This window comes from Erithacus rubecula, assembly GCF_903797595.1.
Source record: "Erithacus rubecula genome assembly, chromosome: 10".
In the NCBI taxonomy this organism is placed as follows: Eukaryota; Metazoa; Chordata; class Aves; order Passeriformes; family Muscicapidae; genus Erithacus; species Erithacus rubecula.
Genome location: NC_136662.1, coordinates 17,407,396 through 17,422,573, shown reverse-complemented (window position 1 = coordinate 17,422,573; position 15,178 = coordinate 17,407,396). Strand labels below are relative to the sequence as shown.

At 42.2% G+C, this 15,178-nt stretch overlaps 2 protein-coding genes across 11 annotated transcripts in view; one reads left to right on the top strand and one right to left on the bottom strand.

The window, feature by feature from the left end:
* DPH2 (diphthamide biosynthesis 2) overlaps positions 1 to 15,178 on the top strand; it is a 224,663-nt gene that overhangs the window by 91,958 nt on the left and 117,527 nt on the right. The window lies entirely within an intron of this gene.
* The window catches only part of ST3GAL3 (ST3 beta-galactoside alpha-2,3-sialyltransferase 3), a 171,085-nt gene that overhangs the window by 46,358 nt on the left and 109,549 nt on the right, over positions 1 to 15,178 (bottom strand). For all 10 annotated transcript variants that reach the window (XM_079313926.1, XM_079313923.1, XM_079313927.1 and 7 more), the window contains 3 exons: positions 10,822 to 10,885; positions 3,038 to 3,133; positions 113 to 299 (listed from right to left, as the gene is read on the bottom strand). In XM_079313926.1, the coding sequence (XP_079170052.1) occupies positions 113 to 299; positions 3,038 to 3,133; positions 10,822 to 10,885 (347 nt within the window). The remainder of the gene's footprint in view (positions 1 to 112; positions 300 to 3,037; positions 3,134 to 10,821; positions 10,886 to 15,178) is intronic.

The window sequence follows — 15,178 nt, the reverse complement described above, 5'->3', positions numbered from 1 at the left end:
GGTCAGTGGAACTCTCCTCAGACCAAAATGTGGCAGATATGATGGTGATATGATGTCTGCCCATTGTTACTAATTGGGTGACCTTCACAGTGCCAGCTGACAGAGTTCTTACCACTTTCTCCTTGTAAACAATGTATTTCAGCCACTTGAAATCTTGCCATTTGAATCCTGCCAGGACAAACAGGGAATCCTTCTCATACTGCTCCATTTTCTGGATTGCACCTTCAGGATATGTGATCCGGAGCGTTGTCTTGCCACCCACATCTTTTTCAAAGCCCTTCACTGGAGCTGAGTTCAGCCTGCAGAGCAAGCAGAGAAGACAATGTCACACTCAGATCCTCACTCACCCTCCTGTGTGCTGGTGGCACAGCAATCACTGCTGGGCAAGAGCTCCCTGCAGCAGCTGCTACAGAAGCAAATGTTAATTCTCCCAGTTTTTCATCACAAACACTTATGGAGGTTTGCACCAAGTGACAACAGCTTAATTAGAACCTACATAAATGGTATCATTGAATATAATGCAAACCATTCTTGCATATCAACTCCTGTGATTTAAATAGGTTGAAGGCTTTGAAAAAGTGAAAAATTTTATGCTTTCAAAATAAGAGTAACAAACTAAGCATTTAAATTGTAACGGCTTATTGCTCCTGTGATGTGCTAGTTGAGTTCCGCAAAGCTGTGCTGAAAGAGATGATGCAGCTCCTCATCAGTTTAAACAAACAAGAAGTTTCAGACTACTTTTCTGTCTATGTTCACTGATTACATATGGAGATACCAACTCCTAACCTTGGCACCATAAAGATCCTTTCAGATGCCACTTAAGTATCACCATCAGGTGAATCCCTATCTGGTTCTAATCAGGGATTTCTGGTACACATTTATTTTTGCCCAGTCTGCAAACTATTCTAAGTAGGCATTTCAGAGCACTGATGACTGACTGGTGCAAGAAGTCCTGCCAGGTAAATAGTGTGACAGCTGGGAATAACATCTGCACTGAAATCTGATAATGTCTAGTTAAAGAAAAACAGTAACTCACTCCAAGCTTTTTTAGAACTTTTTCAGACAAAGTTGAATTGGACTATCTTCACTGCAAAGAACAAAATTTCTTGCTGCAATTAGCAATCCTCACATGGTAACACATGAGACATCAAAGAGCTCCACATACTGCTGGATCACTCCTTTGTCCACAAATGTACCACAGTTTTTCATTTAAAGTTCACTCCCTAGGTCCCAAATACCACCCTTCAAAGGAGTTCTGCAGTGTATGAAAAAGGATGTTATAATACATGGGACTTCCCCAGCTTCCACAGGAATAAAGCAAGCAGTTGGATACATATCCAAGCACCTGGCTTCATTTAACCTTTACAGTTGACTTCTCTCTCCTTTATCCATCCCACCAACAGCACAGGTGCTTAGCTGCCCTCTTATCCTCTCAGCTTGCAAACTGACATAGATTTACTGATGTGGAGAAAAAAGTTGAACTTTTCCTTTGGAAATTAAATAGTGGCCTTTCTGATGTAAATCTTAGTGGGTGGCTTAGTCCAGATGGATTGAAACTGTTCTTTTGCTACTTTTTGAACAATCTGAGCCCAAGGAAAGGCTATAAACTCCATTTTAATTCAGCTGAAATAACTACAAGTCATCCGACTATGACGAGGAGTAAGAGCTCTTTGTTAACAACTGATAGTGGGATCAACTATGAGAAGGGCTGTAAAAATTGTGTCCTGTTTTGAACAGCCATCCCTGTGTTCAGCATACTGATGGAGAAGCAGGGAACCATTCACAGGAACTGAAGACTGAAAGGGATCTTCTTGGTTTTTTGTCCAGAGTTAGAGGATATTTATTTCTCTCTGTATGTCCTATTCTTTCCTTACACCTGGAAGAGAATAGAGACCATGCTAAATAATACCTGCCTTACATTCTTTTATTAATCCCTTTCTTTCTTCTACCTTTAGCTAAGAATTTGATACTTGTCATGATGTCATAAACATGATTAAAATTGAGAGAGATTATATCAGATACATTTATTTTAATATGAAATCAGTTATCTTACTAAGAAAACAAAAGAACATAGACTATGCTAAACCAATCTTATAAACTTACATTGCAGTTTATCCCACTTTTATTATTTACCTTCATAATATTTTGTTACTCATGACTCAAAACCTGATGGAAAACTCTGCATTTTTTTTTTCAAGTCAGACTAATGGGTCTGTAGCTCCCTAGAGCACATCCTCCCTCCCTCCTTCCTACACACACTCTCTCACTCTCCATTAGTACAGGTATTATGTTTGTTAATCTCCAGTCACCCAGAACACCTCCTTGACTTGACAGATTTATTACTAAGAGTTATGACTAGACCTGTGATTTCTCATATCAGCACGTTTTTCAAGCATTCTGAGATGGCGATGATCCAGGTCCTCAGCAAAAGCAAGAAGCCCTAACTCTGACTGTGGTCCTTTGCACTCCCTCCAGTCTGCTTCTGCATTATTCAGCATTGTCATCTGCAGTGACACAGAGCCAAAGTACTGCCAGTTTCTAGGGCACACTTACAGGTGTTTAATTACTGCTGGGTCCACTCTCATGGACCCTTCCTGCTTCCTAAAACCCCATGTTGCACCATTCTTAGACCTGCCCATCCTGACTGTGAGGCAGTTCCTGGGGAATGCTCTCCTGAGCTACCATAGGGATATATCTGGAGCAGATCCAACAGTGTGAATTACTGCTTCACCACCTAAGGGCATCACAAAAGCAGCAGCTTTTAGAAAGGAGCTATGAATGGAAGGTTCAAGTGATATCATACGAGAGACCACATTCCCAAGGAGCTGTGGAAAACAGAAAGCTTGAGGAATGCCTTTACCCTTTTATGTGATCATCATTTATAACAAACCTTTTTAGGCTCATGTCTATTTGTACCCTTCATGTAAGTTAATGATTCCATACAAAGGGATACTGTCACTAGCACAGGTTAAAGTATAGGAAGTGAATTGATACAGAAACTGAATATGTGATAAGAACTATAACGCCAAAGACTCACCTGACAACAACATCATAGTCATCAATTTTTAACCCTAATGACTTATTTGCAAGTACTCCACCATTTCCCACAATAATACATCGCCGGCAGCTGAGACTGTGGAAGAAACAGAGGAGAGAAGTGATTTTTGTAACAGAACTTCAAACACACAAAGAGCACATATTTAGTCTGCATGCATCTGAGAACTACAGGAAACCTCTGTAAACATTAAGAAGTAAGAGGGGGACAGAGATACACTTGATCCCCAGCTCACCTCGTCATGCCCAGGCATTGCACGTGATAAATTGCTTTCAACACCTCGCACCACGTGTGGCCTAATGAGATGAGCTGTCAGGACAAGCAGCTCCTCTCCCCCCACACCCCTGGTATGATGGGCTTGAAGCAAACCCATCTGTTTACTTGAACCATCTCATAATTCATTCAGCACTGAAATAACAATAAACCAAAGGCTTAGTGAGGAAGTCTTCTCTCCAAGCAATGTTATGAGTGCAGGCAGATCTTGCCGGGTTATCTGGGGTGTGCTCACCTTGCTGAAACAAAAAATTGCTGCTGCTATTGTGAGACTTCAAGAGACAGAAAAACATTAAACCAAGAGAAGAAAAGACACGCCCCCATGCCTGTCAAGTAAAAAACATATATGGAGACACAATAGGTGAGGAAAGGGAAGGAAAATAACCTTAATTAACAAAGAAACAGGAAAGAGAAGGGAGAGAACAGTTTCTCGTGGAACCCCGAGTCACGAGAACTCTCTGCAGCAGATGTTAAAAAACTATTTTGTTTTGAAGACAGAGAAAGGACTTCTTTCCAGCCATCTAATCCCAAATGCAGCTGGCTCTTCTGGCAATGTGCCTTCATCTCTGGTAGTTCACTGAAGGAATACGTGTCTGCAGAGCCTTTTTCGGAAAGGGTCCAAGGCAATCAGTTGTTTGGAGCAGATCCCTGGACGAGGCTGCCTTCCTAGACCCAGGCACTGTCGACTGGTTGCTTCTAGGCTGTCTTCTCTGTGAAAGGTCTAAAGAGCCAGTGTGAGGAAAGCTCTGCTTATGTGGGGACCCTTTTCGCAGAGCAGGGCTGGAGTGCACTCAAAAGACTCAGCTGAGCCACTGAAGGTCACTCTGCTGACAGAGCTGCTAGCTGGAGACACGTGCAGAATTAACAGCACCAAGAAATGCTCAGGAACAGCTTCCCCTGCTCAGATAAAGTTCCACTGCAGATCTGAGCCTTTCCAAAAGAAAAAACTTCCTCATGCAAATGGACACATTTGCCCAGTGTCCCCAAGGGCTGAAGAAGTGTGTGTGTTTGTGATAAACAAATCATAATAGAGAAAGAATTTTATAGATGATGGCATAGCAAAAAAAACCACAAAAGAACCTCCAGTTCTGGCTACAAGGAGAAATCATACACAAGCTCTGGTTCAAGCAGTATAGTGACAAAGAGGGAAGGGAGGGTCAGCCTCAAGTACACCAAAATGAGTGACAAACATGGTGACAGCTTTGTCAAAACCTTAAAGGGAAAGGTGCTGCAGGAGGGAGAAAGAGACATAGCACAGTTCTGGCCAAGTGATACTCCAGAAGGAAATACACTCTTTTGATGATTATGGCAGTAAAGTTTGACCCTCTAAACAAGACTGCTGGGTGAAATACTGTACCTTCTCTACTCAGCTCTCTCTCAGCTATGACTTCTTTTGAATTTTCTGTTTTGAAGAATACTGTGCTGAAATCCAAAGGCTGCAAGCACCAGGCACTCCACTCTATCCTCTTCCCACTTACTGTTAGGATGTTCTTACCAATTCTGAATATAGATCTGCTTGTTTCAACCTCAAACCACTTAAATGCTTTCTTCACTTTTCTGCTAAATTAAAGCACCATCTACTGTCAGTAGTCCCTTCCACATCTGCATGAGATCCACTTACTGAGAAAGCACTGTGTATAAACATTTGCCTCTCACAGGACAGACTGGTGAGCATGAGCTGCTCCACATGTGATAAAAGAACCAGTTCCACCAGCCAGAGCTGTTGCAGCAGCTTTCATGGCCCTGTTCCCACACAGGACTCATAGACTGATCAAACCCCACTCCTAATCTTCTATTGACCATACAAACTGGAGTAGCTCATCACATCTTGCACAGTATGCCAGCTCTTCTAGGTCTTGAGTCACACATGCAGTACCTCCCTGAAAAATTGTCAGCTCTCCCCAGATCTCCAAAGTACTAATTCTGGAAGACCAGCATGCAGAGGTAATGCTGCTCAAGGCAGAATGCCTTTTACACAGAGATTTTACTTACATCATTTCAATCCCCCTCTTACAGTCATTGGTTTGTAGAATATAACCCTCATCTTGTAAACATGAGCTGCATTGTTACCTCTGTGATGCCTGATTTTTGATTTGGTTCCAGTGAAGGATGCAATAAACTGACTTGGCCCTCTTGCTTATTGTTTTCCAGTTGGTTCTGTCAATTTTTCCTAGTGGAATTTCACATTTCTTCCAGACTGGTTTTAGTCCCTGTGAACACCTGTCAGCAGGGTTACACTAATCACTAAAGGATTAATTCTAAACTCTGACAATAGCTTTTTAAAGCTGTGTAAAACGTCCTATTCCTAAAAAGGCTACCTCTAAATTGTGTAGCATAATGGACTGAGACAAATAAGTAATGTGTGTCTCTAGAAGTTTACCTTTACCATTCAAGCTTTTAGTTCATCTAAAATATATATCTTCTACATGGCAAGATTTCATTTCCACAAATCCAAAGTAACATTACCTCAGTTATGCTGCCATCCTGGCTCTGTTCTCTGCAGGATTTTTCCTGCAAAACCAAACTAATCAACTTACGGCTACCATATTTCTCCAGAACTGGCACATTTGCTATTCTATCAAACATTCCAAGAAGGGCTAAAAAGCAAATAGTAATAATGAAAAATAATTCTTTATTTAACTCTTTAAACATTCTTCAGTGCTTACTGACTTTAAAAGATATATATAATTGTCATTTATTATTCTTGTAGTTGCTAATAACAAATCACAAAGTATTTCATTGTTGCTGGAAAATAAGACATCTTTCTATCCTTACCCCTAAAAATTAAACAAATACTTAACTGAATGGTTCTGCCTTTACTCATTGTAATTGATAGGTTAATCACTTTTGCCTAGCTTCATGTCTGAACCACTCTTCTACCCTCGTGGTTCTGACATATTTTAATGCATTCTCCTTTTTCCTTAAGTCTGCAGATAAGATTTTTCATTAGTAACTTTCTGACCCTAAGGTCTCATCTTTGATCTTCTAACAGCTTAAATTTCTTTCAAATGTACTCTGTCTACTGATTGTGCCTGAGCATGGGAAACCTGCACAGTCATTGCTGGCTCCAGGCAAGTTTCTGGGTGAAGAAATACACAGTGCAAGCAGCATCAGTTACAGCTCAATTGTTTCTCCACAAAGAAGTGTGCAAACACCTTTGTGCTTGTTTACACAGTATGTCAAAGCCCTATTTCTTTTCCAAAAGAGCTCAAGGACTGAACACATCAGACACAGCCCATGTTTCAGTTTGCTACCAGGGTGGTATGAAGGATGGCCATGGACTTCCCACAACAGATACTCCCTAGAGCTCTAAGCTGGGAGCTGCAGCCAGATGTACAGACTCTTGACACAGATACTCCAAGGTTCAGTTCATCTACACGAAAAGCAGGATTTTCTTGAACAATATAGAACTGTAAACACATGTACGCATTGTAGCGATTCCTATTTCCTCTTCTCTCTTATCAAAGTCCTTTAGGGATTTGTTGGGGGAGAAAAACCACAAAGCCTTTCTTTATGCAACTTTGGATCTGAAGGCTTTGAGGAAAGATATAACAGAAAAACTAAAAAACACATTTTTAAGGTAGCTGGTGCTTAAGGAAGCTTAACATATTTGATTTGGCTGCTGTAACTCAAATGGGTGCTATCAACCTGAACCAGAGGGACACAAACAACTCTCTTGTTCTATCAAACCTGTTTAGGTAATAGATGCATTAGTAAAGATTGTGATAGTTATAAGTTCAAACTCTCAATTTTCTTTCATTACCAGCTGGAGGCAATACAAAAGAGTCAGTTAGGCTTTTATATTTATGTCTTTTCATAGGAAATTTACATGTCATCACCACAGAGATGTAACCAAAAAATCCATTGAAATCCAGCCAGCAGATGGGCTGTGGAATGATAAACCAAGCCCTGATCCATTAGCAGACTGAGGGACAAGCCACTGGAGGAACCACTAAATCAAGCAATGAAAATGACAGCAATATATGCAGGCCTGGAAAAGCCAATGGTGGGCAATAAGCTTCAAAGATGAGGCCCACTGACACCTGTGTTAGGGAGAAAGACATGCCAGCTCAGAAGGAAGAGTTCAGTGGTCCTAGGGAAAGTCCCCTGGACCTCCAAACCTTTCCAGACAAGCTCAGGGTGAGTTGTAAGGACCCTCCTGAAGATCACTGCACTTTACCCACCCCATGCCCTGCAGCAGGAGCAGGTTCCTGTTCAACACAACGGTGCTGTAATGAGGAGTCATGAGGCAAGCAGGGCACATGTACACTGTGTTACAGGTGTGAACCACAGCCTTTGTTCACATGCCCTCCAGCTGCTGCTAGTTAGAACACAAGGGAGGGATTAGCTGAAGTGAGTTGGCAAAGCTGCTGTGGGATGATGAAAAGTGCACGCATACCTGGAAGGATCACGCTTGCCTCATTTCAGCACCATGTCAGTACATTGTGTCAGGAAAGGAGCATCAGGATGCCCTTTAGCACAGGAATAACCAAACAAATGAGTTAATTTCCAGGGCTTATGAGAGACAAGTGACTGCAACTTCTGAAGACCCAGCTTTGTGAAGGAGGGCAGAAATGGAGAAGCTTGAGTAGGAACAAGACCAAAGGCTTGGTGCAGAGATCCTCCACCACACAACTCTAATCCTCTCCTTCCTTCCTATGCTCTCACGCACTGCTCTGACCTCACCTTTCCTGCCTCTCCCACCCTGCCCCTGGGAAAGCTGCCTTCAGTGTATAGTTGCATGAACACTTATTCCAATGGGCTGGGCAGTGCTTACCCTCCCCACCCATCCCAGCCTCTGCCTCTCCTGCTGCCATCTCAGCTCCGTGCCCACACAGCTCTTCAGAGGGAGGGGAGCTCTGGAGGTGAAGTCACTGGAATGACCTGGGTTGAGAGAAAAACTCATAAACTGGAATAATCTCACTGATCCACTTTAAAGTCCTTTTTCAAACAATAGCAGCAGCACAAGGAGAAGGGCAGCAGCAGTAGCAAATATGGCTTCTTAGACTGGTTTTGCCAACACAGAAAATGTTGGTGTAACTCCATTCTGAAAAGAGGGTGAACCTGGTGCCTTTCCCCTGCTACTAGAATCAACCCACTAGACTTTGGAGAGTCTACAAGTGGGAAGGTTCACAAGATCTCCCCAAGCCCGACCCTTGTACCTCACAGGATTGATTTATGTCTCTTACCTAATTCTTCCACAATAAGACATTTTCTCAGTTCTTTATCATAGAATTGAGAATGGTTTGGGTTGCAAGGGAACCTTTCAAGGTCCTCTAAGTCAGGCTTTCTCCAGTTGCTTCAAGGTGTTGAGCAAAGGGGAGAGGTCTGGACTTTCTCCTTGACCAGTGAGCAGGAAGGGAGTAGCTAAACTCAAGGCTCTGCCCTGGCACACTGGTGCTGCCATGGAAGGGAACTGTTAGGATCTGCTTGGAGTTTGAAACAAGATGAGAAAGGAGCTAACCTTCCTCTACCAGTCCTCTCCACCAACTTTCTAGGAATCCAAAATGGCAGATACCCATTGCTGCCAGCACTGGAATTCAGTGATGACCATAGCTGAAGAACATTTCTGGAATGATACCCAAGTCTTCATCTGTGCCCTACTCACCAAGCTGCTTTACCAGAGCAGCACTATGGCAGCCTTAACAACTCTACAGCTCCCAAGCTCTTTCTCCTAATAACTCCTCTGTTGCAACTCCATCTCCTCCTTTAGATTCTCTTTGCAGCTTGCTATCCCAAGCCTTCTTGAGTCCTTTTCTCTCACACACTCTTCTATTTTTACCCTTCCTAAGACCTGCTCACTTGGAAGGACTTTGGGGGGGATTCAGTTGTGATGCATATCTACTACACAACCAACATCCACTGATGTGGATTTATCCCAATTCCCAGGGAAACAGCACTTCCTCAAGATATCTGTGTGTTTACACACCACCAAACCACCTTACTACAATATCACAGAAAGAAATGTCTAGCCCGTTCCTGAGGTCTCATTTGCACTTGATATCTCAGGGATTTTACATACATTTCATGGGACCTGAGTGTTAGATCTTTCCTATCTCTGCACCAAATCCATTATAAAGAACACAAACCAAAGTGAGCAGCTCATGCTAGAGTGGTTATGTTTCAGAATCTCCTGTAAAATTACTTTTAAAAAGCCTGAAACGTTCTACTTCTCACAAAAGAGGTGAGCAGCAAGGGTCACAATTACATTAACCTTCACAGCAGGAATCTTCCACCTACCCTCTGTCATTAACACTCATTTCACATGAACAACCTTCTGAAAGAGTCTATATGTGGATTTTTCAACAGATTAAGATCTTAACTCTCCAACCAGAACTGAGATAAACCCCAGATGGATGAGACTCAGTTGTGTGCAAAATCTCTAAGAAGGTCATTTGTAAAATGGTTTTACCTTCTGGACATAATTTCACAAATTAATCCAAAGTCTGAAGGCTAAGCCTATCTGGCACTGCTGTGAGGCAAGGCAAACTTCAAAGAAACCTAAATTAACACATAGACTGTGCAAGACTAAGAATAGGCTTTCACACAGAGAGTAACTCCCAACTACAGCAGGCAAGCTCTACAATCAGCATGAGAGATTTGGAGACCTACAGAAAGGCTGGAAAAGCTTAAGAATTTTGTCATGAAAAGTGGGCAGAAGGGGAACTGGGCCAGGAAATAAAACCCATGTGTTTAGAAAGCAGGAACTGTGTTGTCACCCTGGGTCAAGCCACTGGAAAGAAGTATTACCAGGACTTTGAAAAGAGCTGATATCCCAGACTAAAAATCTCTGACAGTTTCTGAAAAAAATTACCCCTGATCCAGGAAGTGGCACTAAACCAAACCTGCAGGAGAAATGGAAGGAATGGCAGAAAAACAAGGACAGGAAGGACTGGAGGACTATCATTGGGAAGCTGATAGTAAGCATGTCAGTGAGTTTCAGAAACAACCTCTACAACGAATCTGAAGAATTAAAGCAGCTTCTTCTAAAGGCATCAATTCAAATACCACAGGACTCAGGAGACTGGTATCCTGTTCATCCCAGCACAGGCTTGGCCAACACAGTCAAACATTCCTAATTTGAGAGTGAGGTATTAGTGAAAAACATTGTTGAAATACACCAGTTCCTTCTTTCCTTCTAAAGTTTCTTGTGATCCTGTTGCTCTGTCAGAAAGGCTGGAAAAGAGCAAAGTGTTTATTGAAAACCTGCTACTTACTTGAAAATGGGGCAAGAGGATGTCTTGTAACACCATATGAAACAAAAGATTAGGAAATAGTCAAAAGCTAAATGCTCTTTTCTACTTATGTTTGACTTAACAGTGGTCTCCAGAGTCTACAGATTTTCTATAAAGAGGACTCTGTTTTCAGCTCCTGATTTACTCATCTACATCCAAATGTATTGGCAGTAATTTCTGGCAAAAAATGTCGAACAAAATTTATTTAGGACATATGGAAAAGAATCACTTCTACTCCTTCTGAAGGTCTCATCTTACCTGTCAAGAGCTGGAGTTAGACGATAATCTTTGGTTGCTGACAGGATGGCTTTGATCAGATTATCTGGGGAGAAAGGAAGAAGACATTAGGAACAAGTTCTCACTTCTAATGGCAAGGAGAAACAATGTGGTGTAAAGCATCTGAAGTAGTTCCTTGAAGGAACTGAAAGGCTCTCATTAAGAATGAACACTAAGTTGAATATTCCTATTTTCTCTGGACAATGACCTTCACACAGAGCCTGTATAGACATGTTAAGTGCCAAATTCTGATGCAGTGTGTAATTGCCTTGCGCGGAGAGTGTCACAGGGAACAAGCACTGTACATCTCATAGCAGTGATTTCATACCCACTGCCCTGAGATGGCAGTTTCACAAACACTTCGGACATGAAAAGGCCAGCATCACTGTCACTGCTTGCCTTCAGAAAAGCTTTTATGTGGCTGAGTGGTGAGCTGGATGCAGGAACAGAACCGGGTTAAAACGGATGCTTTTTATTCTGCGGGTTACTTTCAGTTTTAGGTTCCTCAGTCTGTCTTTCTTCAATTAAAGCACCATAATTGCATAAAGAAATGCCCATGGAAATACAACCTGCACTGATATCCTGTGAATGCTGCAGATGATGTAAGCAATGCAAGCATAGGCACACACACAAATTAAATGCATTCAGTTGCAGAAGCACAATGATTACATATAAATAATACACATAAAAATCAGTTATGGAAACTGGAGTCTGCTTCCTTCTAGATTCTGTCATTTACCCTTAATTTTTCCACCCCTCTTCCCTAGAGAAGTCCAAACTCCTTTACCATGGCCCAACCAGGGCCAAAAAGCAGCAAGGCTCTGGCTAGTCTGTATTTAAACATGTACCAGTAACTTCAGAATGTCTGTATTTGGTTTGACAAAAAGTCCATCTGCCTCCAAATCCTGACTCTAACTGTGGTCTTAAGCAGACTCTTAAGAGGAGAACAAGACCAAAGCAAACAGATGTATTTCCCTGAAATTCTCTTTTACTATTTAACTATTTTCAAATCAGGGATTTCATATGTCAGGTATGGCTTCTTTGCATCTGATAACCTGCAACGATTTCTATTCCATGAGCTCAGGATCCTCCTCGATCCACATGGACATTCAGTCACTTTCCTTTGCAATTTGAATATGGCTTCTCTGAGCTTCATTTATACTGGAAAAGATTGTGAACAATTAGTCCCCTTCCATCTTTACTTGGGAGATTGCAAATAACTCTAATATACTTAAATATATCAAGTCAACTAGTCCAAAAGTTCTTAGAAACACCAGTCAAAATGAACAAATAAGTCTAATTTCTTTACAAAAGACTAAAACCAGTAGAGAAACATTAAGAAAACTGACAACAAGTGATTTTTCACCTCAAATTTGAATAGCTTTCCTGACAGACATAAATTATTGCAGTCAGCACAGTTAGGGGAGAACCTTTCACATAAAGAATTCTCTTCTCCACTGCATCCCTCCTCAGCAGCAAGAGGACAAACATGTGGGATAAAACACAGGAGCTCAAGGCAGCCCAAGTGCCAAAGAGTTTTGAACCTGACAACAAGCTGGCCAGACACACGGAGGTGGTAAACAGAAAACTGACAATTACTTGAAGATTTGGGGAAGTTTTTGACATGGCAGCACTGACAGAACCTGCCAATCACTACAAGCTGGGGAGTGTGATTACTAGATCATAGTTTGGAGTGGAGAAAGGGATGAGGCAATTTATAAGGCAACACAACTTTGATAACAAAATAGTGGTGTATAATTTTCCTTAATCTGAAGAATTCCTTCTGATGCATAGGCAGCAGGCTTCCCCTCCAACAGGAATGCTGTTCTCCTAAATCTGCCTTAGCAGCAGTTGGATGCTGTGACCTCTAATGGCATCCTGCCACAATCCTCTCCTTGGCCTGCTTCACACCTTGGCTTTTGCTGGGCAGCATACTTCACTGATGTTGTTTTCCCACATTCTCAGAGAGTAGATCAAAGGATTGCATGTCAAGGGCTGCAACCTCCCATCTACCAAGCCATTGTTATGCCAGGTTTGCTCTACCACCCACAAGTTACACCCTGCACTACTTGGAGACCATTTGATGGACTATTTTAGAAAGAACATTAAAAGAATACAGTTGAGTGATGCACTCAAATTATTTTGGTTTACTCATCTTGCCACATAATTAGCAATGCCTTCTTAGTGAATGCTCAGGAATGAAATGTAACTACTTTAGGAGGGGATATGGCAGCATTTGGAATGGAGGTGCTTCCCAAACTAAACCAAAACAATAATATCGAGCATTCAGTACAGATTATGAATGGACAAATAGGAGATAGATGTTCAGCTGACCCCACAGTCCAGCAACACATGACATCCAAAAAGTTTGGAAGTTGCACAATCTCAGTGTTACTATTCAAAACTGCTGAATGAAGCTCAATAAAGGACAAAGTACTGCACTGTCAAGTGTTTACCCACAGCAGGAATGAAGGTGGCACCAAGTTCATCTGGTCTAGCCCTCTTTTTGGAAGCCAGGAGCAGCAGATACAAGCCAGGAAAAGCTAATGGCTGGGGCAGGGGACAGGCTGAAGCTCTACTACACTGTTGATAAGGTAGGCACTTGCACCTTGATGTTGAGAACATGCAACAAATACTACGAAGAAATATTCCTTCCTGGTTCAAGTAACAGGATTTGGGCACAGCCACTGCCTGGAATTAAAGGACTGAAAGAAATTTTGCAAGGAAAAAGAAAAGTCAAGCTGTCTACATGAACACACATCAGCAGGGCAAGCAATCTACTGCAGTTTTCTGAAGCCATAGCCTGTTTATTTATTTTTTGTCATGGAGAATTTAGATCATTGGGGAGAGTGGGAGATTATTTAACCCATTCATCTATCAACCACTATGCATGCACTTTTACTATAAAAACAAAGCAAGAAGCCTCCACACATTTTTCTCCCATCTAGAGGAGGAGTTGACTACATTTATCTAAGGATCCTAAGTCATCTTGACATATTCTATCAACTTTGCCTTATAACATCAGAAGATTCAAAAGCCAGCTCAGTACTGCATGATTTCTCTGAACACAAGTACATATTGACTTCAGGTTGACCCTGGAATTTTCAGACATTTGGAAAAACTAAATAGTTAGAAATTAGGCAGACAGTGACCACACAGTGAGAATCAGCCTAAGTCTCAATTCTAGCCTTTTTCTCTGTTATTTATGTTAAGGAATGAAGGAGACCTTCACTGTAAATGTCAACAACACTTAAAATTGTTGTTTCTAATGCAGAAACTTCTTGCTTGTATCACCAAAAAAAGATGGGAGGCCTTTCCAGTCCACAGGGCTTACTGCAGGCATCTTGCAGAGTCTACCTTCTGCCTGCCCTGAAAGTAGGCAAATTGGGATGTTTGTGCACTCTCAAGCAGACTAGAGGAGGGGCTGTAATTTTTCAAGCTGTGTACACCAGCCACCTTCCTCAAAACCCAGCCAGCCCACATGTCCCTGCTGCCAGCAGTGTGTGAACACCCTGAGCAGCTGCTGCAGGGCTGTGCTTGCCCTGGAGCTGTGGCCAGTGCCCATCTCCACAGGTGGTCACCCAGCTGCCACCTCTTCAGCCAGCACTTCTGCAGGGTCCTGGGCATCAGCTCCAGCTTTTGGGAACAGACTGACTCAAGTGAGGTTGATTGTCATTCTGTAAAGTCTGCCAGGAGACTCTGCACATGGGTCCCTGTCCCATGATAACAGAATGCCACGTGTGTGTCAGCTTTGTGGGGAGAGTAAACTAAACACTACCAATGCTATGGATTAAACAAATCACAGTATTTACAAACAAGTTCTTAGCACAAGCCAGTGCATACTCTTTTTTTCAATACACTACCCAAAAGTTCAGCTCTGCATAAAACATCTCCTTCAGCATTTTTTTTACCTTAAGGTCTTGCTCCATATGGGAACTGAGGAGTGACCTTTAACAGAAAAGTTTTTACATCTTTTGAGGAATGATCTTTACAGCAGGTCAAGGGAGGTGATTCTTCCACTCTACTTAATCCTAGTGAGGCTGCATCTGGAGATGCTGTGCCCAGTTCTTGGCTCCTCATGATAGAAAACACAGAGCTCCTGGACCAAGTCCAGTGAAGGGCAACAAAGACGATGAAGGCACTGGAGCATCTCCCTTATGAGGAAATGCTGGGTCTGTTCAGAGATGAAAAGAAAAGACTGAAAAAGGACATAACCAATATCTGTCAGTATCTGAAGGGGGTGTCAGAGCATGGATCAGGTTCAGCTCAGTGGTGCCAAGCAATGGTACAAGAGGAAACAGACTGAAGCTGATTCCCAGGAAGTCCCATCTGAATATAA